This window comes from Vanacampus margaritifer, chromosome 14 (assembly GCF_051991255.1).
Source record: "Vanacampus margaritifer isolate UIUO_Vmar chromosome 14, RoL_Vmar_1.0, whole genome shotgun sequence".
NCBI lineage: Eukaryota > Metazoa > Chordata > Actinopteri > Syngnathiformes > Syngnathidae > Vanacampus > Vanacampus margaritifer.
In genome coordinates this window covers 18801761-18828427 of record NC_135445.1, presented here as the reverse complement: position 1 = coordinate 18828427, position 26667 = coordinate 18801761, and the positions used below count along the sequence as shown (strand labels likewise).

The 26667-nt window shown below is 36.3% G+C and overlaps 1 protein-coding gene across 5 annotated transcripts in view; it reads right to left on the bottom strand.

The window, feature by feature from the left end:
* zer1 (zyg-11 related, cell cycle regulator) overlaps positions 1–26667 on the bottom strand; it is a 54822-nt gene that overhangs the window by 18968 nt on the left and 9187 nt on the right. Inside the window, exons 1-9 of one of the 5 annotated variants that reach the window (XM_077585405.1) lie at positions 17596–18791; positions 12809–13018; positions 11625–11766; positions 9649–9777; positions 5280–5413; positions 5099–5191; positions 3730–3792; positions 1765–1788; positions 1538–1627 (exon numbers count right to left, since the gene is read on the bottom strand). In XM_077585405.1, coding sequence (XP_077441531.1) covers positions 1538–1627; positions 1765–1788; positions 3730–3792; positions 5099–5191; positions 5280–5413; positions 9649–9777; positions 11625–11766; positions 12809–12871 — 738 coding nt within the window. In that variant the 5' untranslated portion in view covers positions 12872–13018; positions 17596–18791. Of the gene's footprint in view, positions 1–1537; positions 1628–1764; positions 1789–3729; positions 3793–5098; positions 5192–5279; positions 5414–9648; positions 9778–11624; positions 11767–12808; positions 13019–13898; positions 18880–20382; positions 20486–20770; positions 20869–26156; positions 26346–26464; positions 26581–26667 lie in introns of those variants that run through there. The other 4 variants (XR_013296615.1, XR_013296616.1, XM_077585403.1 and 1 more) reach the window with 4 other exon arrangements.

Genomic DNA, 26667 nt, shown 5'->3' with positions numbered 1-26667 from the left:
AAGATATTTTTGGCCAAATTGTTTTAAGACTTCTACGGAAACCTTGCAAACAAACACCTCAACCCTACCACCTAGGGTGGCCAGATGTCCGGATTTAGGCCTGACAGTCCTACTTTTTAGTGATGAGTCCGGCGTCCTGCGCAACTCTTAAGCCGGACGCTAGTTTGTCCGCCTTTTAAAGAAAATGAGCCGTGGTTGATTTTATGTTGACCCAACATCAGCTCTACCCCCATTTGTCACAACTGGTCTGTGCATGGCAAAACATGCCTCTAAAACCTATGGGTGACTTTTGAGTCACCCCCAAAAACCTGAAGTTTTCCTGGAAATTCAACAATATTAAAAAATTATTTATATCTCAGCTCCTGAAGCAGATAGAAACATAATTCCCCCAAAATTTCAGCGGTTACACCTGTGGCGTTCACACAAACATAAGTTTATTATTATAAACCTTCAATCTTTTTTTTATAAAATCAACAAACAAATGTCGCATCTGCGGGTGCATAATATATTTACCTTCAACACTGGAGCGCAGTTGTAATAAGCTCGGGGGAACGATTCGTGCATTCCGTTACAAGGCCATCAACATTTTTAACATCCTCATAGTCTACAAAGATATTTCTTAACAGTATGTCACTGTCGACTCGTTACATTGATTCGAATACCTCCCGCGTTGTCGTCAATAGCGTCATTTATTTCATAACTCCCGCGAATCTGCGTCAACCATAAATGCTTGGATAAAATTCAAGCATTTATGGTTGACGCAGATTCGCGGGAGAGACCAAGAATTGGTCAAAACAAAACCAAATGACTTATCCGTCTTAAACGGTAGAAGCGTCGTCACGCGCTCCCGGCCTAATGGGTTAAAAACATGGTACTGTAAACGAAAATAAATTGGCAAAAAAAAGTTCGGCTTTTATTGATATTTTTTTACCATTTAGCGCACAAACATGATCTATAAACCATGCAAAACTTCATTGTTGATGAAAATACACCGCGAGTCTGATGTACAGTGTTATCTCGTTTTCCGCTGGGGTTAAGTCCGAAAAAATAATCGCAATAAATGAAATCCGTAAAGTAGCTATAGCTTTGTTTTACATTTATTACAAATGTTTAAAGGCTCTAAAAGCACTCAGCACAGTTTATACACTTTTCTCATCTAGGCATTTCCACTTTCTTACATTCCTCTCCTGTTCTAACATTCTCAATGTTCAAACCTTTTATGATTTTATCAAATAGGCTGTAAAAAAAAAAAAAAGCATGCAAAATTGCAGTAAAAAGAAATAATCAGCTAAACAGTGAAAAGTGAACTGCGTTATAGCGAGGGAACACTTAACCTTTTTGACCTTATGGAAGTGGCCACCCTAACCCTACCATCACATCGGCAACTTTACCAAACAATCAAGCATGTGCCGCTTATCAGAAGCTAACGCTAATAACGCGTTTAGCTAGGGCCACATCCAACACTGCATCTCTGTTTACCTTTTGGCTGTAAGACAATACAGAAGTGTGAGAATCATGTTTAATGCTACACACTCACGTGTGTGCTGCTGATGCCCTCAAGCAGCAGCCTGGTGACTTCAGCCTGTCGGTCAAATTCTGTTTGTGCGACACGAAGCTCATGCTCTGCCTGCAGCCGGAAAGGAGCAGGAAGGAAGGAAGCATTAAGATAGTGTATTTTTCATAAATAGTGCACAACACGCACACCCACACACTTTGATTGTGTGCTGTATTGTTGAGCAAATTAGCGGTGAAAGTCGCACTTACTTTGTCCACTTCCTCACTCAGCAGCTGAGAGAAGCAGAAACAAAGAGCCATTCTCAACAAAACATCATCTTGACATGTACTGTAAACAAGGTTGGGGAATCCAGGTCCAGAAAGTTAAAACCCTGAAACAGATTGGCTTGAGACACAGGTGCTTTTACTCAACTGGCAGGTAAACGAGCTCGTCTCCACCTGTTTTTACTTTCTGGACCTGGATTCACCAACCCTGACTGTAAATATGTATGTACTGCAAATCTAATAGTATGATGCAGACTACAAATACGAAGAGTATTAAATGCTGAATTGAAAGGGTTACTTGCCTAATCTTTCCCTAACTTATTTAGGACTATTTTAACTCCAAACGTGCAGCCCTAATTATGAAATGTGCAAAAACAATGTTTTAGTTTGTGGGCTGAGACTTACTTTCGCCATATTAATAGTCACGTATGTAGTCAGAACTTCAGAAGTATAAGAACAAACTCTAACTAGCATTAGCGTATCTTGAACCTAGCCATAGGCTATCTATACTACTGCGTGGATGCACACCACGTTCAGTTTTCTTAAATGTGTGAGGTGTATGCTTCATGAAAATGTGTCTTCTTGTGAATTAGCGAGATATAAATCAAACAGACCTGACTTATTCTACTAAGTGAGTCAGTATGCAAAATGTTTTTGTGACGCCAGGTGATCATATGGGTGGATAAGGGGTGTAACCAAACTAGCTGTCCAAACACACAAAACTGGGTTTACATTTCTACAAACAATTAAGGATCTATAAACACAGAAAGTTGACACATGCACAAGGACTGAAGGCCCATGTTAACAACCTTTTTCTGCTCTGATATATTAGGCTCTGCCTCCACATCCCAACTCTCCCAGTCACTCCGCAACTGGTTCAGTTATAAAACAAACAGCAAAGAAACAAACTAAAAGAAGCATCATGCATCACAAAATGTATATTTTATACTGCCAGAAACCTTCTGTGTGGGTGTGAATTTACTGTAGAATAGTGCTTTAGAGAGGTGCCAGGTTATTTAATTCCAGATGTAATTTTACAGTTTCAGAATTAGTATTTTGAAGTCTATCTGATATTTTACAGGAAAGCGGTGTAAATGTCAAAGGGCAGGTATGATGTGTTGAATAGAGCCGAGTTCTGAACCACTGATACGAAAAAAAGCATCTGTGGGAGGCCAGACAGAAAATTGTTCATATTAATCCTATCTGAAGGTTTTTGTTTGTTGGACCTGTATTAGCTCTTGCAATATACAAAAGCAAATCTTCCTGTAGGCCATAAGAGTGAAAAACAATACAATACAATACAATATAATATAATATATAAAGAATAAATGAAGATGTACTACTACTAATAAAATAAAACAAACAAACAAACATGATAATAATACATTTAACAAATTAAAAATCTACGTAATAAAAAATCCAAATACATTCAACGTCAGTGCAGATTTATTTCCTCCTACACGCTGTACACAGATTATGACCCCAGAGTACACAATTGCACATCTAAGCATTCATCTAATATGCATCTATTTATAAAGCACTTTGGTGGTTATTAATTATTTTGATTTTCATTCATTCTTATCAGAAAATGTGTTTCACAAATCCGCAAAAATCCTAAATGACTAACAATCCACAACAAACTGTATTCAATGTCAGAGATTCCGCTGTCATAGAATCTAAATTCCAACAAAACAAATCATGTCAAAAACAAACATGCCGAAACATTATTATGCTAACATAATTTAGGCACTTAGAAATTGTTTGGAATGCACTCATCTACTGTTGAAAAGTGTTCTTCTTGGACTGTCTATGGAATTGACATTGTAATGGCTGAAAGCTTAGTTTATGTCACAAAAAAAAACACAACAACTCCAAAACAACAGATGATGAATTAGCGCATTAGCTCCTAGTATCGAAATGTGTGGCCTGTGAAGTGACATTGGTTCTTACCGCTGATGCACTGGCAGAAAGAACATAATTTCGAGGCCTTGTCTCCTGAAAATCAGGTGCAGCCTACAGACAACAAGAGCGGGGAGGAGGGAACAAACATTGGCAAAGTCATGCATTTTCAGTCAGTAGTCAAACAAAACAAGGGCACCGAAAGCATAACTACATGAAGAAAACATAACAAAATCAGCGATACCTCATATTTATTCAAAATTATTCAAAATCAATCAATCACTTGGTAAAACTTAGAAAAAGGCTTGCAGAAGTGCAATACATGCAGTAGCTTGTGACAAGACAACATGGCTGACTCGTCATGCTTGAAAAGCAGTGTGGGGAGGGGCCATGCCAAAGCAACATGTGCATTGTCAGCACATCTATGATGCTTAGTTACTTGTCTGAATTTTTTATTTTTTTTTGCTGAAGCACACAATGTGTCGAGAGAAAAAAAATTACGTCTTAAGAGCAAAGTGAGTGATTCAGATGGCAATCATCTTAAGCGTTGTTCACCAATAAGTCAATAAATGTTTTTGCAGCCAATATGGTTCTAAAATGTCAGATTATATCTTAACACTAATTGTGATATTTAAAGTGTCATGAGCTACATAATTGTTAATATTAGGATTTAATAAAATTAAATTAACTCATACAAACCCAAAAACGTGTAAATATGGTTTTAATACTTTGTCCTTCACTCCCACAAATGTATTATATGTTTTTTTATGCAAGAGCATACAAAAGGCTTTGATGTAGCTTCTGATATGAAAAGGTGGCTTAAAGCAATGGTAGTTATTACAAAAACCGCCAGCAGGTGGCAACAGAGTATAATAGATCAACCAGGGCCATGTTGCAACAAGCTCTTTTGCCCACAGTTCTAATAAGATTAGTGAATAATGATAAAACTTAGCTATATTCTAATGCTAATTAATTGCTGCAAAACGGAAGTTGACACTAATACACTTTTTTTCCTGATGTGATTTTGATTTTTGTTGTTGGTTCTCTTTCTTTCTTTTCTTCTTTTTTTTAATAGTTTTTTTATGTGAAGCACTTTGTGTTGCTTTCAAAGTATGAAAGGTGCTATAGAAATAAAGATTTGATTGATTGATTGAAAGAAGAGAGTCTAATATTCTTTTTGTAGGTTCCATGTTTTTATAGCAATAGAACCTTGGAAAGGAGCCTTGCAAAAGCAGTCAAAATCCAGTAAAACAGCCGGGAGCTAAGGAGGTTGCTTCAGTGAAAATGGCTGGGAGTGAATGAGTTAAAGGACATACAATTATGTGCGATTAAATGTGTTGTTGTTGTTGTTGTTTTACATTATTAAGTATAATTATGTAATTGAAATCCAAACAACAATAATAATAAATAAATAACTCACTGCTGCTTTGGCCTCTGCCTGCTTAGCTTTTTTCAAGCGTGCTTTGCAGATGTCAAGATCCAGCCTGCGATTCTCCAGAATTCGTCTCTCTTTCTGTAAGAGGCAGGTGAAATTCAGTTAGAAAATGTATTTTGTTTATAAACACACAAAGCCTATGAATGGTAGTGATGAAGGCACTCACTGAAATTGTCCTCCAGTCTCCTTCCAGGAAGTTACGTAAAGGAGTGAGAAACGTAGTGGCAGAGGTTTGAAGGAACTCTCGCTCAGCTGTTCCAAGTCGTTTCTGGTATTCTCCTACTGTAATCAGGGTACTTCCTAGAGTTGGCAACATACACGCATTCTATAATTATGGTCATATGATGTGCCATCAGTATGCTAAATTTTGTTGAGTGGGTTGCCAAAATTGCTTTGTGTGTGACGGGTATAGATGAAATAATCTTGAATAACTACTAAATGGATTTATAAAAACATAATTGGTCTGAGGTCTATTCAAATGATGATCCCAATATCGCATACAGTGCATTTCAGTCTACCATTATTTCTCTATACAATAAACATTGTCCATTAATAAAAGTCATAAGAAAGTATAAAGGCATATATATTATATAAGGTATATATAAGGCATGGATGACGAAGGGGATTGAGAATGCATGTAAAAAGAAAAACATTTTATACAAAAGATGTATTAAATTGAGAACTATGGAAGCTGAAATAAAGTACAAGAATTACAAAAATAAACTATTGAATATTATATGAACAAGTAAGAGAGATTATTACCATGCATTACTAGAGCAGAATAAAAGCAACACAAGAAATATGGAAAATACTAAATCATGTAATTAAAAATTATTATTTTTTTTTTAATTATCCTGAATATTTTATAAAAGATAAAAAATATTGTTATTGAAAACATTTCAGACATAGCTCATGATTTTAATGAGTATTTTGTCCTAAGCCGGTATATTTCCATCAAAAATTAAAATAGCAAAAGTTATTCCTATTCCAAAAAAATGGAGAAAGACATATATTCACTAATTATAGACCAATATCACTGCTGCCACAGTTCTCAAAAATTCTAGTTTTTTTTTTTATATATATATATATATAGACTGGACAATTTTATTGAAAAACATAAGCTTTTAAGTGAAAATCAATATGAGTTTAGAGAAAAACGGACCACCGCAGTCATGCAACTCGTAGAAGCAATATCTACTAACATAGATAATAAAAAAATTACTGTTGGAATTTTTATAGATAAAAGATATGGCATAATAGGTTTGGCATATAAATGGATGAAAAGTTATTTGGATAATAGATATCAGTAATTACAGTTTAATATATCCAATTAAAACACTTGAAGATTACGCATGGGTCTGTGCTAGGCCCCAAATTATTTAAATTGTATATAAATTATATCTGTTGTGTCTCAGAAATATTCAAAATTGTCTTGTCTTATTTGCTGATGACACAACTCTCTACTGTTCAAGAGAAAACCTGACTACCGTGGAGAATGAATTGAACACATTAAAAAACTGGTTTAACTTAATTTATCATTAAACTTAAACAAAACCAAGTTTATAGTTTTTGGTACTAGACAAACCGCAAAACAGGTGAAAATTATGGTAAATTAAATTTAAATAGAAAGAGTGCATGAAAATACATTTCTTGGAGTAGTTATTGATGAAAAATTATGTTGGAAGTCACACAGATAATGTCAAAAGGAAAATGTCAAAAATTATAGGGCTAATCTCTAAAACTAAGAATGTCCTGAATAAGAAATCATTATACACTTTATATTGTTCATTATTATTACCATATCTGACCTATTGTGTGGAAATCTGGGGAAACACATATAAAACAAATACCGATTCCTGTTTTCAAACTGCAAAAAAGAGCCATAAGAATTATAATTCGATCAAAATATACAGAGCCAACTCTTTCTCTATTTATTAAAACAAATACAATGAAATTCTACAACTTAGTTGAATTTAATATAGCACAAATACCGTATAAAGTACACAACAATCTACTCAGAAGCCGTTTGAAATTAGAGAGAGTCTTTATAACACAAGGGGTACAAGTGTCTACAAAAAATAAATAAAACAAGAACAAATATTAAGCAAAGGTGTGTTTCTGTAAAATGTGTTAATTTGTGGAATGATTTTGGAACTGACCTGAAAAGATATCAGTCACTTGCTGAATTATTATTATTATTATTTTTTTTTAAAGCAAAGTTTAAAAAAAATTACTTACATCAGTCATGAGCTGTTAAAAATTTACATATGCTGTAAATTCTTTGGATGTATCGGTATGAGTGTAATGAAAATTGTATATGCGAACATGAGGATATAATTTATAGATTTTTATTTTTTGGTTTCAGGCAACAACAGAGCACACAGTCAGTGTCAAGCTCCACAAGGAGAAAAAACAGCACCAAAAAAAGAGAGAAAGAAAAAAACAACGAACAACAAAAGGATAAAGTCCAATTCTGCCTGGAAGGGAATGGGAAGAACAAAATTTATTTAATCCCACCCACATCTCCCATTCAAAATTCCAAGCTACACTGCTACTTAACCTTAAAACTCAATAATAACAAGTACCCAGAGAGCAAGAATTATTAAATAACCAAGGAAAAATTGAGAATACAAATGATTTAGCATGGTGGCATTACCATAAGAAACAATAAGTGTTACAATTTTAACAATACAAATACACAAATGTGGTAAGTAAACAACACTAATACTGGTAGGACAGTATATACCAGAAATGGTAATAAACGATATACCAACAATGATAATCAACAAAATATTGATAATGGTAAAAAAGAAGCAAGCAGATATTTACACAGACAGAAAGCACTGATGTCATCTTAACACAAGGAATTCTCAATATATTGTGACCTGACCATTTGTTTAAATAACAGTTTAAATCAATAAATGCTTTTGCATAGTTTATGTTGTAAACAGAGATTATTCCATAATTTAACACCACATACAGACACACAAAAACTTTTTCGAGTAGTTCTGATTTTGGGTAGCATGAAATCTCCATATCATCTCAGTGTATGAACACTAACTCTAATTATGTAAAACATTTGTACATTAGCCGGTAATGTTTCATTAAAGGCTTTGTATAAAATTATAGATGTATAGTATTTCACAAGATCGTAAAATTTTAACAATTTATAGATTGAACAAAAAAATGATGCGTGTGCTCCAGAAAACCAACCTTATGAATGATACGCAAAGCACATTTCTGTATTGTGACCAATGGATTAATTGCATTTTGGTATGCGTTTCCCCAAACTTCGATACACTATGTGAGGTATGGAAGAACCAAGGTGCAGTATAAAATACGAAGTGCATACTCATCAAGATATTGCTTTACTTTATTTAAAATTGCTAGGGTTTTTGAGATTTTTGATGTTACATGTCTGACGTGGGGTTTCCAAAACAATTTACTATCAATTATTACTCCCAATAATTTATTTTCAATAACACTTTCAATTGGCGCACCATCAATATTCATTTGTAATCCAGAATCCATTTTTTGATTGCCAAACAGCATTGCTTTAGTTTTGCTTATATCTAAGGATAATTTATTTATGTCCATACATTTTTTCAATATACATAACTCATGGTTCATTGTACTGTAGTTATGAGCTCATAATTTTCACTACTATAAAAAAAATATTGGTATCATCAGCAAAAAGAATAAATTTTAGTACTTGGGATACATTAAAGATATCATTAATATACAAATTAAAGAGTTTTGGCCCCAGCACAGACGCCTGGGGGACCCCACAAGAAATATTAAGTTTATTAGATGTATATTGCCCCATTTTGACATATTGGGCCCTATCCTTCAAATAGCTTTTTAGCCATCATCCAGCCACTCCCCGAATTCCATATTTTTCAAGCTTATTAAGTAGGAATAAATTATTGATTGTATCAAAAGCTTTGAAATCAACAAAAACGCCAACCGCATATTTTTTCTGATCCAAAGCATTTGTAATCTCTTCTATTGCCTCAATTAATGCTAATGAAGTAGTTCTTTGACATCTACAACAGTACTGACCTTCATTTAATATTTGATGCTTGTCCAGATTACTTTTGCAATTTTCATATTCTCTTAGATGTATTGTGGTATGTGTCTGTCGATTTTGTATGCATATGTCGCTGGCAAATGTGCGTATGTTAAAGTGCACTTGTATATATGATTAGCTTTATACATTTCCTTTTGTTGAAATACATTACCTTATTATTTTATTAACATAAAACGAATAAGGGGTAGGACGAGATACGTTTTTAACTTCCTCCTACCCCTTTTGAACATATAAACTCTTTTCCTTCTTCCCATTCTTGTTTTCTTTTTTACTTCAATTTATATTTTAGACTTGTAATGTGTTTTCTTTGTGTTTATATGTTCAATAAAGAATCAAATCAATCAATCAAATGTTAATTGATATTAATTTAATTTGTCAACGTTAACAGTAGCAACTTACAAGATCTCATAAGCATAATGTTAATGTCAGGTAGAAATTAACTGACCGTAAGGTGTCCCAGAGCCAAATTCATTGGCAGCATCCAGCATGTATTGGCCAAGCAATTCTGCATTGGTTGTCCTGGAAGGAAGCTTTTTCTCCAGTTTGTCATAGATGAACTCCTCTATTCGAGCACCTACAAAGTATGAAAGCAAAGAGGACAGGCTTCTGAGTGTATCACAATCAATCAATCTCTGACACTTTATAAAGTGGCAAATTTGCGAGTTTTTTTCTGGAAATATTGCCCACCCCCACCCCCTTCCTGATTTAAAAAAAAAAACTTTTTTTTTTAGACCATGCCCTAATAGGCCGTTCTGGACATGGGAAAGCAGCAAAACAAAAAAGGTGAACTAGAAGGTGAGCAGGGGTTGCTGCAATAAATAGATTCGATGTGACATTTTATGAACAACTTCGTGTTTGTTCGGATAATTTCATTTCAAGCAAGCTTTTACAGTAATTAAGGTTTTTGGTATTGGTACAAAACTGATAACTAAAAACACCATTTTATACTAAATTAATGTGCTCTTCGGAAAGTAGACCTTGAAGAGCAAAACCAAGCAGGAAGGGGGTCTGAAAAAAATCGATATCCCACAATAAGAAAAAACAACACCCGCTCACGTCGCTTAATTCTTTCTGTAATAATGCAGGGTGTCAAATTTGCATCAGGCTACTTTTGAGAATGCATTACTCTCCCTTTGATAACATAGTGTCTGTCTACTTTTATGCAGCCATCCACAAACAAACCGGTCCCAGCTTTCTTGACTCTTGTAGTTCTGAAAAGCCTTGAAAGGTGTAAAATGGGCTGGGTAAATAAACAAATAAATCAGATAACACGCCAATATGAAACAGCTGGGAAGACATCATGATCGTTACCCTACTTTGACTTGTCGATCTGGTATGGATTTTCACTACAAATTACAGCGGGTAGCGAATAAACGCCTTGTCTAGTGACTCAGAATACTTCTCCATCGTACAGCAAACCAACATTGAGTCCAAGAATTCGCTTCTTTTTTTTTTTTTTTTACAAAAATCAACATTCAAAATATTAACATTGAGGTAATGTTTGTCCTGCATGTCATTCCAAATTTGCAAAAACATTGTAGCATAGGGCAGTGTAAGTCGAGTGGACAAGCAGAACTCAGAGCTGTTTATAGAGAGAGTTTGGCCAACTTGGTTTCAGCACGGTAACAACATGGCGTCCATGGAGACGCGCACATACGGGGCTGGCCTCGTAAATTTACCCAGAAGTTCCAGCGGTGGAAACGCGGCTATTGTTCTGTTTTTGCTTGAATATACTTTATATCTTAAATTGGAAAATAAAGCAAGAACTCACCAGTGTGGTCAACTGAAGCATGGAGGGTTACACACACAAAAAAACATGGTTAATAAGACACATTTCGAACACTTCCCTAATACTGCCAGTCCACTATACAATATTCTAAATGAATTAATGGTTCTCAAAGTGTGGTATGAGTACCACTATTGCTATGCAAGCTCTCTCCAATGGCACATGAAGGAATCACTGAATTAAATGTTCAAACTGTGCATAAACAAAACCAGTTAAGTATATTTGTTTAGTACAGTTAGTTTCTTGTATTTAAGCATAATGTGATTAAAAAAAAAAAAACTTTATCAGCTTCAACATTAAAAATCTTGTCTTTGTAGTGTATTCAACGGAATTTAGCTTAAAATTATTTTTCAAATCAATTTATTCTGTTATATTTACGTTTTACAATATGTCCCAACTTCATTGAAATTGGGATTTGTAGTCCAAAACTTTACAAAAGGAATGAAAACACAGAACATTTAAAACAAACGGGTTTGTTCCGATAAAGGTGGATTAAGTAAACCTTCTGTTGGGCAAATGAGACCATCACTGATAAGCAGCAAGCTGTTGGTGTTTCTTAAGTCCTCGGTGAGAACTACTAGTGTAAACTACAACTTCTAGTAATGGTATATTTTGTTTTTTCCTCTGAAACTCACTTGGGTTTGGCTGCAAGAGCACCTCTGTTTGTCTCAAGATCTTTTCAGTCCAGTTCTTGGTACAGTCTGCCCGAGTGATCAGGTTTTCTAAATGAGGATCAAGCTCAGTCTTCTCAGCCTGGCCCAACTTCTCTTCTGTAAACTAGAAACAGATTCCAGGGTCCTCAATGTAAATCACATTTTCTTGTTCATGTATTTGTTTAAAAAAAAGCCGTCTGCAATAGTCGTCAAACTGAGCCGTCCCTGATTACAGTATTAGTCTGTTTGTATGTGTTGCTGCTCCGTGTGTGTCATTAAAGCTATGATTACCGTAACATTGATGCTAATTTCCGTTAACATGTCACAGGTGTTTCACATTACAAAATAAGAATAAACCATTGGACTTTTTTATTTATATGGTTTGGTTGAACATTCAGGTGTTAAATGTCACACTCAAACCACTCTAACAGCCCCTTTCCTATTGGATGCAACGTGTAACGTCACCATGCCGACGCTCTAGAATAAAACATTTTTCTATTCAGACCACTTTGCATGCCACACCATGACGTGGCGATGAATTCTGTCCTCACGCTCTGGTATCACATACATAATAAATGGTTAGCTGCCCGTAAGTGCAGTGTGACAAAGCCGAAATAAAACTTTAACTGACTATTGAAACAGCTTAATTGCAGCAAGCACTCTTGCATCTATTTGGAGAAGTGTGCAAACGAGAAGAGATTTTTAAGAGTGTCAGTGTGTTATACAAAGTTTAAATGTGTTTAAAGCATGTGGGAGCGGTTAAAAAATAGTAACAATAACGAGCCTGGTTTCTAGCGCTGATTTTTAGACATGTGGCTGTAACGTGTCCCGGCTATAAACAGAGGTATGATGCATGGGTTTTGTTGGTGATGTTGCGTCTGACATTGGTGTGCATTTTTTGGAGCTTCCCGTTGACTGTGCGCAGCAGAGCGTGGTATCACGTGACTCACAAACCTCACAGTTATCAATAATAGATGGAGGCTTGACAGACCTTTATCGGCTTACAGTGCTACCAGTAAAACGATGCGTTTCCACAAACCGAAATTCTGTACAACGCCGCACTTGGGGGTGAGTTCGAGCAGAGGCCTTCAGCATTCATCACCGCTCAATGCAGTTCCACACTGACGGTAAATCGATGAAGGGATCTTGCAGATGATTTTGCTTACCTGCACTGCCCTGGTGAAGAAGACCCCCGCGTCAGAAGCCAGTTTTTTTACGTTAAAATCCATGCTGTTGGTCTGTGCTGATCCTGCACAGGAGGGTACTTGGTTGTTTCCCCGTAAAGGGAATCCTCTGAATCAGCTGAGATGATGTAGCAGCAGACTGAAGCAGTAATCCGCCCCATCTACGATCGGAAATTGACTCTCCGCCCTGCGCTTAAAGAGACAGAGCACCGAGCTGCAAGTCACGACTCTCGTGGCACGATGCTGCAATTTCCTCAGAATTAAAAATTATTTCACTGCGTTTTTTTAATTTATTTTTTTACTTGACGTTGGCGGTGTTTGCCACCTTTTATTTTATTTTTATTTTTTTTACTTCTTTATCGACACAATAAGGAGTATACAAAATAAGGGAGAAGATTGAATACAAACATTGCATACAATACAAACAACTAGATAGAACACGCCAGGGTGGTTAAAACATATCAAAGATAAACAAAATAAAAACAATAATATAACAAAAAGAAAAATAGAGTAATATAAAACAAAATCATTCTGTCTTTGCCTTGTGTTTGACTGACGTCACTGATTTATGGATTGCATAACCCCATGCCATCAACGTCGTAGGTGTAGTGCGCAGAAATTTTAAAGTAGTAAAAAGTAAAGTTTAAAGAGTAAAAGCTCCTGCCTTTACAAATACAGTATGGAGATGTGTTGATTTGATTGATATCTGTGAGTATTAATTGAACAGTATATTGACTCATAAAATACTCTTATCATATAACTGAACAAGATAAGCAAAATATTTACGGATTTTAATAAACATTCTATTTAAAAATATATATATATATATTATTATTATTATTCATGAACGTGTGTCTCCACAGCATGCACACAAACCCTGTTACCATAACCTTTTTAGAATAGTAGAAGGAAGCTGTGAATCAGATGATACATTGGACTTGAAATCATCAGTTTTCCAAAAGGATGGGTAGAGCAAAGATATGTCCTCGACCCCCCCCCCACCCCCCAAAAAAAACTTACTAATAATTTAAAGCATTAAAAAAAAATGTCCTTGCTTCCCTTTTCCATAATTTTATAACAGTTAGCCTTGATTGAATGTCTCTCTACCCCATGCAACCTTGTTATAATGTACAGTACATATATGATCAGACTAAGACATGATTATTTTATTTGAATGAATGAATGAATGCATGGGGATGACCACAAAAAAATACAAAATGGCATGCAGCACTTTGTTTACCACTCCATCTTTATTGCTTATTCACCTTTACACTAATGGCCAAGGTACTATTTAGTTCAGGAAAAAAATCAAGTGTGTGAATCAAATTCACTCAAATTGGGATTACACTTGCAGTTACAAAATAAACTAGTTGCAGGCTTAAATGACTATTAGTGAAACTGACAAATGGTTAGACTCACAAATGGTTTCCCCTACTTTCAGTACAAATAACTTAATATGTGATCTGGGAAGACAGCGTCTCAACAGTAGCAACAGCCAAGACCCTTTTTCAATTCTATTAAAGCTTAGGAAAACTGAGCATTTGTGATTCTCATATCTGAAAACTTTCGTTATGAACACATTTGTAATGGTGAAAGAAATCTGAATTTGAATTCATAAAGTCATTTTTTTTTTTAGATCACAACTACAGCATCACCTCCATTAATGTAATCAGTAAAAACAAAACTGTCCCAATGCCAGTACCAATGAGACTGCCAAGAGTCACCAAAAAAAATAATAAAAAAATCTATACGAGAAAAGCTTTTTATAAACCCAACATGGATCATTAACTGATATGACATGGCTTTCAGAAAAGGCATCACTCATGAATATAATGGTTATAGTGGAAGAGAACTCAGTGATGCACTGTATATTAGTTAAGACTGGGTGGGATCCAGCTACTGCTACACACACTGTGGTGCATTTCCATTAGATTATGAGATAAATCAGGTGCCAGAGCCAGTAATGTGAATATTATTTTGATTGCTGTGGAATCTGAAGAGAAAGGACTGTTGATTGTGGCACATAAATAGTAACCTCATTATTTCCTGTCCAGTGAGCAGTAGATTTGCCACATTGCAAAAATGTCATCATCTTTGATCTGTAGTTGATAGTCATTGTTTTACATCTTATACAGTCCCCTCCAAATGTATTGGAACAGCAAGGTCATGTCATTTGTTTTTGTTGTATACCGAAGACATTTGTGTTTCAGATCAGAAGATGAATATGAGACCCAAAAAAAAAAAATCAGAATTCCAGCTTTTATTTCATTTACACATGTGGACATCTGGTAAACAACCCGGGACAGAGCACTTTTTGTTTGAAAGCCACCCACTTTTCAAGTAAGCAAAAGTACAAGAACAAACAACGTTTAATATTTGGTGGCATGACCCTTACTTGCAATAACAGCATCAAGCTTGCCACCCATTGACTTCACCAGACTGTTGCATTCTTCATTGGAAATGCATTTCCAGTTTGTGTTTGTTTCATGCATGTTTTATTGCAGTGTTGGCCAACTCTGGTCCTCGAGAGCCCCTATCCAGCCTGTTTTCCACGTCTCCCTCCTTCAGTGCAGCTGAATCTAATGATCAGCTCATCAGCAAGCTTTGCTGAAGCCTGATAACAATCCTGATCATGAATAAGGTATGTCGGTGGAGAGAAACATGGAAAACATGCTGGATAGGGGCTCTCGAAGACCGAACTTGGGCACCTCTGCTCTATTAGGTTACGGTCTGGTGATTGACTTAAGACCTTAAATTTTTCTGTAAATTGCTAGATAAAATGATTTGTAGACTTCAGAATTCATTTTGCTGCTACCAACACAAGTTACATCTTCAATAAGGTAAAGTAAATTCCAGGTAAATTCCACTGATTGTCACACCCAACTAAGTGGGGGCGAAATTCGTTCTCCGCATTTGACCCATCCCCTGAGGGAGCGGTGAGCAACAATGACTGCGCTCGGGAATCACATGGTGATCTAACCCCCCAATTCCAACCCTTTATACTGAGTGTCAAGCAGGGAGGCAATGGGTCCCATTTTTATAGTCTTTGGAATGACCCGGCCGGGGATTGAACCCACAACCTCCCAGTCTCAGGGCGGACACTCTACCACAAGGTCACTGAGTTGGACTTATAAAGACTACAGCAGTGAGTCTGTTCTAGAAGCAGCCATGCAAGCATCACTTGGGTAGAGGTTAATCTTGGTCTCATCAATCCATAAAACTTTCTTCCAAAACTTTTGTGGCACAACTCTATATTTCTTTGCAAAATCCAATCTGGTCCAAAACACACAAGCTCATTTGTGAAGCATGGTGGAGGTAATTCCATTTGAACTGAAAGGGGCAGTAAAGGCCTGGAAAAGCATTTCAAATGAAGAATACAACAGTCTGGTTAAGTCAATGACGCAATTCAGGGTTATGCCACCAAATATTAAAAGAAATTCACTTTAAGTGAATTTAATAATTTCTCTTCCTTCTCACTTGAAAAGTGTGTGGCTTCAAACAAAAGGTGTTCTGTCCTGGATTTCTGAAGGCATCTAGATGTAAATACCATGAAATAAAAGCTGGAAGTTTGAACTTTTGTCTCATATTCATCTTTAGATCTGAAACCCAAATGTCATCAAAGTCCACTGAGATAGATTCGACTCACCTGCGTCCTTAACGAGGATAAATGCTCCAGAAAACGGATGGCTGTACTAATGTATTTGCGGGAACTAAACTATTTCATCGACAAAACGAGAACTGAAGATGTTAAAATATTTTCCACTACTACCAGAAGAAAACAACCAACAGTCACAACAGACTGTTTCTTTCTTCCTTCCAAATCCATTTTTAAACCTTAAAAAATGTCATTAAAATGATAGAATTTGGTAGATCTGTGCATCATTTATATGATTAGATTTCATGAAAATACTATTCCGTGCACTTTTAAGTTAAGGTCATGTTTGTGGGATCTAGTAGACACAGACTGATCAAAAATAAATATCAAATTATGGCAAACAATGGAGCAAAAGGGTAAAAAGAAAAGCATGTGACAACTAATGTGAAGATCAAACCATCCATCCAGTTTCTATATCGCTTATCCTCTTCAGGGTCACAGGTCAACTAAAGCCTAACCCATTTTACGGCAAACTGGACTGGTCGCCTGTGAGTCACAGGAAACACAGAGACAGATAACCATTCACTCGCACCGAGTGACAAGTGAACACACACTACTTAAAAGTGAAGTCAGACATGCACAGTGGTGCATGAGCAGTTACACAACAAGACATGTAAATGCAAACTATTTGCAAGATATCTGCATACTTTTACATTCACAAAAACAAAATGATTGCTCAAAAATATTTAGAATCTCGATAGTGAAACAAACTAAAGCAATGAAAAGCATAGGAAGTAGTTCAGGACTCGACTGTCATCTTCATTCCATGATTGTGCAAATCTCCGAAAGCCATGCCTCACTAATATAACATTATTCTAAATGATTTATCTCATGATAGGTTTTTATGAAAATGGTTTGATTAAAAATGATAGAGCTGCAATCTGATGGAATAATCCATTCTTTCAACATGAACATGTTCTATGCATCAGACATTGGTTGTGATTTATGAATGCAAACATAAATGGCAACGCGTGTTATGAAAATAAGAAGGTAATGAATGTTATTGTACCAATGGTAAACTTGTTTTACAACAATATTTTGTATGGGCACTCACTAATCTAAATGTGGCATTCTGATTAATATTGTGAAATATGAATTAAGCAGAAAAACCCACCTGTTTGTTCTTCATCTCAGGGAGCGGCCATTTTATCACATGCTGTCGACTGAAAATGACATCACGGTTACTCAGGACTCATGCAATGACCAATCACGACCCACCTGAGTTTGGCCATGTGACATTCACAGGCAGAGCTGTGATTGGTCATCAACTGAGCTGTGCACAACAGCAAGTAACAAAATGGCCACCACTGAGATGGAGAAAAACAAGTGGCTTTTGCTGCTTTATTCATATTCCACTAATGCAATATTAATCAGAATTCTGTGTTTAGACAATGGGGGTGCATAGAACATACTATTTTAAATAAAATTTGGGGGTTGACTTCCCTTATAACTGCAACTCACCAGCTGTGCAAATGTGAAACTGTGAATAAGGTTGTGAACAGGGTTGATGTCACCTTTCAGCTTGCTGACTTTTGATCTCCAACTCTCAAGTGAATGTAAACGTAGAGAGGACAGCATTCACTTTTAAAAGCCACAACTACATGAGGTTGCGCTAAATCTAAATGATCTTTTTTAGACCACAGATGGTTATTATACAATTGAGTGATTGAGTATGCATTGAACATTTGCCAACCCGACCTAAATCATTTTAAATAGAGGGTACAGTTATATTATAAAACATACACACAGTAAAAGGAAGGGACAAACAATATTTACATATATAACAAAAAAGTCTATCTGCAGAGTCTTCCCTCAAGCCTACTTGCGTAATCGCTCATCTTCACCGTGCATGTGACCACAGCTCAGTGAGCTACCGGGAGAGGGTGTTGCGCAACATCCGCGTGACCTTTAACCTTCACCGTGGCTATGGTTGTGTGCTGCGGAGCGTGTCTGTTCCTTTCCACTGAGAATCAAGCAACAATCCAGCTGCTATGTCCTATCAAGAAATATTTCACAAAACACACACTGAGCGATAACAGTCACCCACCTACCCACACGACGCCGCATCCCGACATGAGCAGCAAAGGTTAAAAACACCATGCACCGTGTCTTAACCCCGAAACGTCATTTACAGTATGTTAAGATGGTGCCCAAACTGCTGTGAAAAGGGTCAGAGAGACAGTTGTGCCAACAAAATAAAACTAATCACGATAAGAAGAAAAAAGCACACATTGACCCTTGCTTGTGGTGATGACGAGGAGCTTTAGGTTGTTTTGCTTGATGTTTGCCAAATATCGAGGCTCAGCAGTGTCAACCTCTTTGTCCGTAGTTGACCTCCTGTGCATGATTTGTTTCCATGGGGTCTTCTTTAAAACTCTCACACTGCTCCATTACTTTCCTGAAAGAAAATTCAAAAGATTTACATGCCTGCAAAGATTTGTGGGAAGATGCAATCTAATGCAAATAAATGAATCATTTTTACTTTGCTTTTTTTTTTTTTCAAATGTTTTTACGGGGAAAAAAAGGTTGTCAGGATTCTGACTTTATTCTCACAATTCTGACTTTAAAGTTTAAAGCTGGACTTTAAAGTCAGTCAGAATTCTGAAATTAAAGTCAGAAAAGAATATAGTGAGAATTCTAACTTAAAAGTGAGAATTTTCACTTTCAAGTCATAATTCTGACTTTAAAGGGATAGTTCGGGTTTTTGGACATGAATCTGTATGGAATCCTTGTGCAATCAGCACTGACTTACCGCTGACAGCGTCCTGTGACCGGAGACCCGGTCCGGTTTTGGTCGAGACGAAAGTAGTCTGGCAAGTTGGCTGGGGTCACAGAAATAAAGCATTTTTCTTCTGTATGGTAAGTCAGTGCTGATTGCACACCACTTTAGGTGAGGACGCCATACAGATTCATGTCAAAAAACCCGAACTATCCCTTTAAAGTCAGAATTTTGAGAATAAAGTCAGAATCCTGCCAACCTTTTTTTTTCTCTTCACTGGCCCTATTCCTCTTCCATAGGTTTTTAATTAAAAACATTTTTTCAATTGTTTTTGTGAGCATACAGGTGCTCATCAAAATTTTTTTAATATCCTCAAAAAGTTGAAAAAATGTCCATTTACATTCCTGAATGTGCCATGGCATTACTTGGGGGCACTGGAAGCCCAGGCTTTCTTGATGCTTGTTGTCAGGTCTTTGTTTTTGGGTGGATGGTATTATCTGTCAGAGCCAAAAACAAAGAGCTGATAGCAAGCATCAATAAAGCCTGGGCTTCCAGGACCCCCAGGCAATGCCATGGCGCATTCAGGCAGTGGTTAAGGCAAAGGGAATCCAACCAACTAATGAAGATTGGCATATCGTTTTGAAAATACCATCCTTTTTTAATTTTTCCATGCAAAATACTGGGAAGTATGCATGGTGATTTCTTCACATTATAATTTTTTTTGAGATCCTGTTTTAGTGGGTTTTATGAGCTGGAAGACCAAATAATGTAAAAAATAAACAAATATAAACTTAAAAAGTTGTGGGCCCTGCTAATCTATGAAAGTTTGCATAAATTTCGTGTCAATTATGGTCAATTTTATATACAGTATAATTTTTTTTATATACACAAATTACAGTATACTATTGTTCAGTCCCTACTTCTTCTGTTATGTTTTAGCATACTGTCTGATTAGACAAGAGGTATACTGTCCCTTTCATACAATCAGTCATAAGTCTGAATCCCACCCATCCATACTTTCAATTGGAAAATGTCAATGAATCATTTCTTAATGTGCATGTGTGTGTGTGTGTGTGTGTGTGTGTGTCTGTGTTTTTTTAATTTACTTTTGTGTTTAGTTTTCTGATGTGACATGTAAATTGCATGGCGTTGTGAACACGAGTGTGAAAACGCCTGTCTTACTGCGCCATGTCCTTAGTCTCAGGCTGTGAACTTTCCAACTCCAAAACTCTCTCCAAAAGGCCAATTCCTCCTTCTTTTATAAGCAGGGGACAGTACTTGCTTGCTGCACATGGGACATGAGCAAAGATCGGAAGAATGTGGGCATTATGCCTGATACCAAAAAATATATATTTATAGAAGAAGTACACTTGTATATGTGCATAAGTGAGGATAAGAGTACAGTAAACTGAAAAGTTAAAACATAAAATAAATACATACATTTAAATTTGATGTTGGGCATACAGTAAATGTATGCTATACAACAAAACAAGAGTGGAAAACAATGCTGCTGAGTCTGTGACTATTCCATCATTAATTTGACATAATGGCTGAACCTTAAAATACTCACGGTAAACTGACACCAGGTTGTACAAAGCCCACGTGGCCCAGTGTTGACTAACAGGAGCGATACTTTGAGGCAGAAGTCGCAAGATGGGCTCGAATGACCTAAGAGAATATCAAATTTTAAACAGAGGAAGAAACCCCATGTCAGCCAGCAAACTTAAAAATAGTGGTACGGAGTCCGTGTTTTGTTTTTTTGTTTTATTTATTTTTGAAACAACAATATGAGGCCAGTTGACCTTAGAAAAATAGCTTGTCAAATATTTTGATGGTACCTGGCTTACTATTAGAGACTTGTGTCTCTGCCGTTGCCATGGCAACCTTTGATCACTCAGTTTATCACTGTACCTCTTGTATCATGCAAGCGCACAAGCACCAGAGCCATTGTTGGTGTTCAGTTTGGAAAAAAATATTTTTTTGCTAGCTTGCATTTAACATTTGAGACAACCGTAAATGGTAAATGCTGCTTTTTATACGTATAGCACTTTATCGACACCGTATGGTGCCCAAAGCGCTTTACAATGCCCCACATTCACTCTACCACTGAGCCATGCCACCCATACCAGTTTAGTGTGCAGTTTGTTTCACCAAACACTTCTCACAATAAATATTTAAAATTATAATTAGCATATATATACTATATTAATCATTCCGCCGTTTTCAAATCGGTCTCCGGTCCATGTAAACTTATGGACCAGTCCATCACTGACGGACTGAGAAGGTCCGCGAGCACTGACCCGGTTAGTGACGATTACACTGACAAACGAAAATCCACTCCCATCAGTGCTTAATCCATAGTTTTTTCCAAAGTTTCCCGTCATTCGTCAGCAAAATGAGCATCTGTCAGTGACGGACCTTGCGTCAGTACTGTCAGAATGCCCACCTCTGGTAATGAGCAAAATTTTATATTGCCTTATAATTTATTTTTAACCACACATAGTTGAAAATATAAGAAGAAAAGTACAAAAGTAAGTATAACTTCCAACTTAAGTTTTGGAGCTGGAATAGATTACAGTAATTGCATTTCCACTCATTTCAAAGGTAAACATTACCTCTTTTTATGAACGTTTCAGGTTACAAATGGGCTTATTGAACCAATTAAGTTTTTTATTTGAGGTTCCACTATATTTTGTGTGCACAACATCAGAAATATAGGATACGAGGGGTAGCACTTGCATGGCTTACTAGTGACTTGAGTAACAGAAAACAGCATGTACAAATAGGCTTGGGAAAATCACAACTTTTAGGTGTTAAGTGTGGGGTTCCTTGGAGATCAGTGTTGGGACCATTGTTGTTTATTTTAAATATTAATAATATTTGTGAAGTCTCTGGTTCATTCAATTTTACATTATTTGCAGATGACACTAATTTGCTTTGTTGTGGGGACAATTTGGGAAAACTTTTGGATGAAGTAGATGATGAGCTATAAAAAAAATTAAGAGTTGGTTTGGATCAAATAAACTAACACTAAACTAAACAAAATTTAGCCAAAACACACACCAAAAAAACGTCCGATTGGAAAAATAAAAAAAGTCAGTGTCAATTTTACATAAAGTCAAATATTTGCTAAATACATCTTTATTATACATCTTGTAATGCTCCTTCATACTCCCATACATGAATTACTGTGTGGAGGTGTGGGGGAATACATACAAAACAAATACAGAGCCTATATTTATGCTGCAGAAAAGAGCAATAAGAATCATAAATAAATCCACCTACAGGGAATCGACAAACCAACTCTTCATCAAATTTATTACACAAAAATGTAAGGCTTTGGTTGACTATAAAACAATCCAGGTTATGTATAAAGTTACCAAATAGCATACAAAAGGTTTTTTCAACTGAGAGAAAATAAACATAATCTCAGAGGATTTTTTATGTTTAAAAAAACAACTAGTTTGAACTAATATGAAGCTTCACTGTGTCTCAATGAAAGGAGTTACACTATTCCAGTTCACATCACTCATAGACAGTTTAAACTACCTCATTAGTTAGTCACAACTCACCGTAACCCGAACAATCTTATTAAAATTCAACGTCGTTATCTTTCACCTTCCACCCCTGACTGTAACCCAGCAAACTTTGGACTTTTGAATGCCAGATCCCTGAATAACAAATCCTTTTCATGCCATAATTTTATAACTGATTATAACCTGGACTTTTTGGCCATCACTGACACCTGGCTTGTCCCTGATGATGTCGTGTCACTGATTGAAGCAACCCCGCCTGACTTTACTCATTCCTACAAACCCAGGCAGAGGAGGGGGTGTTGTAGTCATCTTCAGAAAGATCTTGAATTGTAAAATGGACTCTCACAATGACTATAAATCCTTTGAACACGTCATCTTCACCATTATTCTTAAGGTTCCCATTCTAGTTCTAATAATTTACAGACCACCTAAATCCAACAGTGCTTTCATCCAGGAATTTTCTGTGTCTTATTTTAATTCTAAGTATGACAATATTCTAAATTTAGGCGATTTTAATATTCATGTTTGTTGTCCTTCTATTGCTGCTTCCTCTGACTTTTTAGATATAGTTGAATCATTTAATCTTACCCAGGCAATACAGGAACCCACTCACTCTAAAGGTCATGCATTGGACCTCGTTTTATACTGTGGTGTAAACCCATATAATATTATAACTAAGGATATCTGTGTGTCACACCAAAATCTGGTTTTATTTGAAATGGTTTTATCTCAGCCAACTCTTACTAATAGCGCACTTGTTTCCTTTTGTGCTTTTGACTATTTGTCTGCTAGCAGGTTTGCTGAACTTTTTAACAACACTTCTTTGACTGCCCTCAGCAATGATCTTAACCGACGATCTGACTTCTCTTTTTTATAAAACATGTACATCTGCTTTAGATTCTGTTGCTCCGATTAGAATTAAAAAGCCCACCAAAGTACAACAGCCCTCACTCTCAGATTGTACACATTCTCTGAAGAGAAATTGCAGAAGAAATAAAAGGAAATGAAAAAAACAGGGCTGCATGTATTTCATGACAAATGGAAAGAATCAATGAAAATTTACCAGAAGGCAGTCGAGGATGCAAGGGCAGCATTTTTATTCGAATCTAATTTTAGAGCATCGCTCTAATCCTAGAATTTTATTTCAAGTTTTAAATTCCATTATTATTCCCCCAGTCTGCCATTTTAATGATCCATCCACTGAACTATGCAACCCGTTTTTATCCTTTTTTTTTACCTCTAAAATTAGAGACATCAGGCAAGGAATTACTATCCCACATAAAATGATAAACCCGGGTAGAGTTATTTCAAGCCATTCAAGCAGGTTCGAGTTAGTGTCTCTTTCATTTTTATCAGAGCTGATACTTTACATGAAGCCGACTTCGTGGATCGTAGATCCTATTCCCACCAAATTTCTCAAGGAGGTTCTTAATACTCTGGGTCCCGCTATTTTATTCATTATTAACAGCTCATTAAACAAGGGTGTAGTCCCTACTGTTTTTAAACAAGCTGTTATCCAACCCCTTTTAAATAAACCTAACCTTGACCCTTCTGATCTTAACAATTTTAGACCAATTTCAAAACTTCAATTTTTATCCAAAGTTTTAAAAATAGTACAATACAACTTTTAAATTTCATGTATTTTAATAATCTCTTTGAGAAATGTCAATCTGGTTTCAGAGCTGGTCATAGCACCGAGACCGCCCTCCTCAGAGTAACAAATTACCTGCTTTTAACAGCTGACAAAGGGGAGGACTCAATACTCATTTTGCTGGATCTCAGTGCTGCTTTTGACACAGTTGACCCCCATATTTTAATTGATCGTCTTAAACACTGGGTGGGGATCAGGGACACTGCACTAAGTTGGTTTTATTCTTATCTTTTAAAGCGATCTTTTGTAGTCACCCTAGGCAGACACTGTTCAGCCACTTCCACCCTTGCCTGTGGTGTACCGCAAGGTTCGGTTTTAGGACCAATTTTATTTTCTATTTACATGCTGCCCCTTGGCAATTATTGAGCGCCACAACATGCCCTTCCATTGCTATGCAGACGACACACAGATATACCTTCCCCTGAGACCAGAGGACCATAGAAGCCTAGCTGCTGTAAAAGACGGCCTCTCCGACATTAGTTGTTGGATGGCGCACAACTTCTTCCAACTCAACTATTCCAAATCTGAAATAATACTATTTAACCTCCCAAATGCTGCTCAAAATATTAAATCTAGCTTACCTCATTTACCTCTAATTTCATTTCCACAGCCAGAAACTTAGGTGTCTTCTTCGATTCAGACATTACCTTTACAGCCCATATTAAAAAAGTCGTTCAATCATGTTTGTACCACTTGCGCAGAATAGCCAAAATAAAAATCAATTCTAACAAAACCCAACCTTGAACAACTGATCCACGCTCTAATTTTCTCCAGGCTAGATTACTGTAATTCACTCCTTTCCGGTAACAGTCAAAAGTCACTTTCCCGCCTCCAGATGGTTCTGAATGCAGCAGCTAGGCTTCTCACTAATCCCAATAGACAACAACATATTACTTCTATTTTAGCATCACTGCATTGCCTCCCTGTCCGTTTTAGAATTGATTTTAAGATTTTACTGATTACTTTTAAAGCTCATATGGGGCTGGCCCTAAGCTATTTATCGGAACTTTTAATTACTTATAAACCAGCCCGCAGTCTCAGAACCTCTGGCGAAAGTCTCTTGGTTGTTCCAAGGTCAAGGCTTATAACTAGAGGTGATAGAGCTTTTTCAGTTAGAGTGCCTCGTCTTTGGAACAACCTGCCTCTGGATCTGAGACATGCAAATTCTGTTTCCTCTTTTAAGTCACTTCTTAAGACCTAATATTATAGATTGGCTTTTAATTGTTATTTTCTTAACTCAGCTTTTATTTAACTTTTCTTTATTTTATTTAATCTTTTAAATACATTTTATTTTTTATGGATATAATTTTATTTTGGGAATTACTCATTTTATATCCCCTGTAATATACCACCTCCTGGTCTCAGTTGGGTCGTGGTATTCTTGTATTGCCTCGGATTTCTCTTGCCTTTGGGTTTTCTTACTCTTTATGTATTCCTTATGTAAATTTCTTTATTTCTGCCTAAATTTTGAGTTTTATGTTGTTATTTGCCAGATTTTGCTGTTACTGTATTTGTGATCTAAATTATTTGTTATAACCTAAACAGGGTTTCAGCGTATATTTTAAGTGGTACATTTTGACAAGGAATTAAGGATGGGACAAAAATGTTGTTTTTTTTTGTTTTGTATGTACAATTGTTTACATATATATATATATGTATTTCTTTTCTTTTCAAATAAAGTTTGTCTAAAAAATATTTTAACTACAAAACTAGAAAAATAAAAAATAAGTGAACTAACAAACTGGCCACATCAATTTATTTTATTTTACCTGTAGTTGATGTTGCGACGTGAGCTGACGTCCCAGCTCTGGATCGCATCCCACATCTTGTCCATCACCGTGTCTCTTAGTGGCTCTTCCATCAACCAAAGCTCTGGTCCATCAAACATGATGTGGGAAAGCACGCCACATGCATTGTATGACACCTCAATCCCATCAGCCTTACTGTCTAGTAGATTACTGCATGTAAATGAGAGGAAAACAGACAAGAATATTAGGTACTTGGTGGTGGCCCTTAAAGGGTACCAAAACAAATCAGGAATTGACTTTATGCCTCACTGGTTTCAATAATGTGTTACCTGAAAACAGAGATGAACTGTGGTGTGACCAGTTTTGGGCGTAGCGCTTTGACCTCAGCAACATTACCCAGAAGGCCCAGCATGTTGCGATGCAGCTCCTGCTTATCTGGAAACTCCTTCAATTAAGTTTCAAAAGGACAGAAAAGTCTTTAATCACAAAAAGGAATACTAGGAATTAAAAAGATTGATTCACACAATCCTGA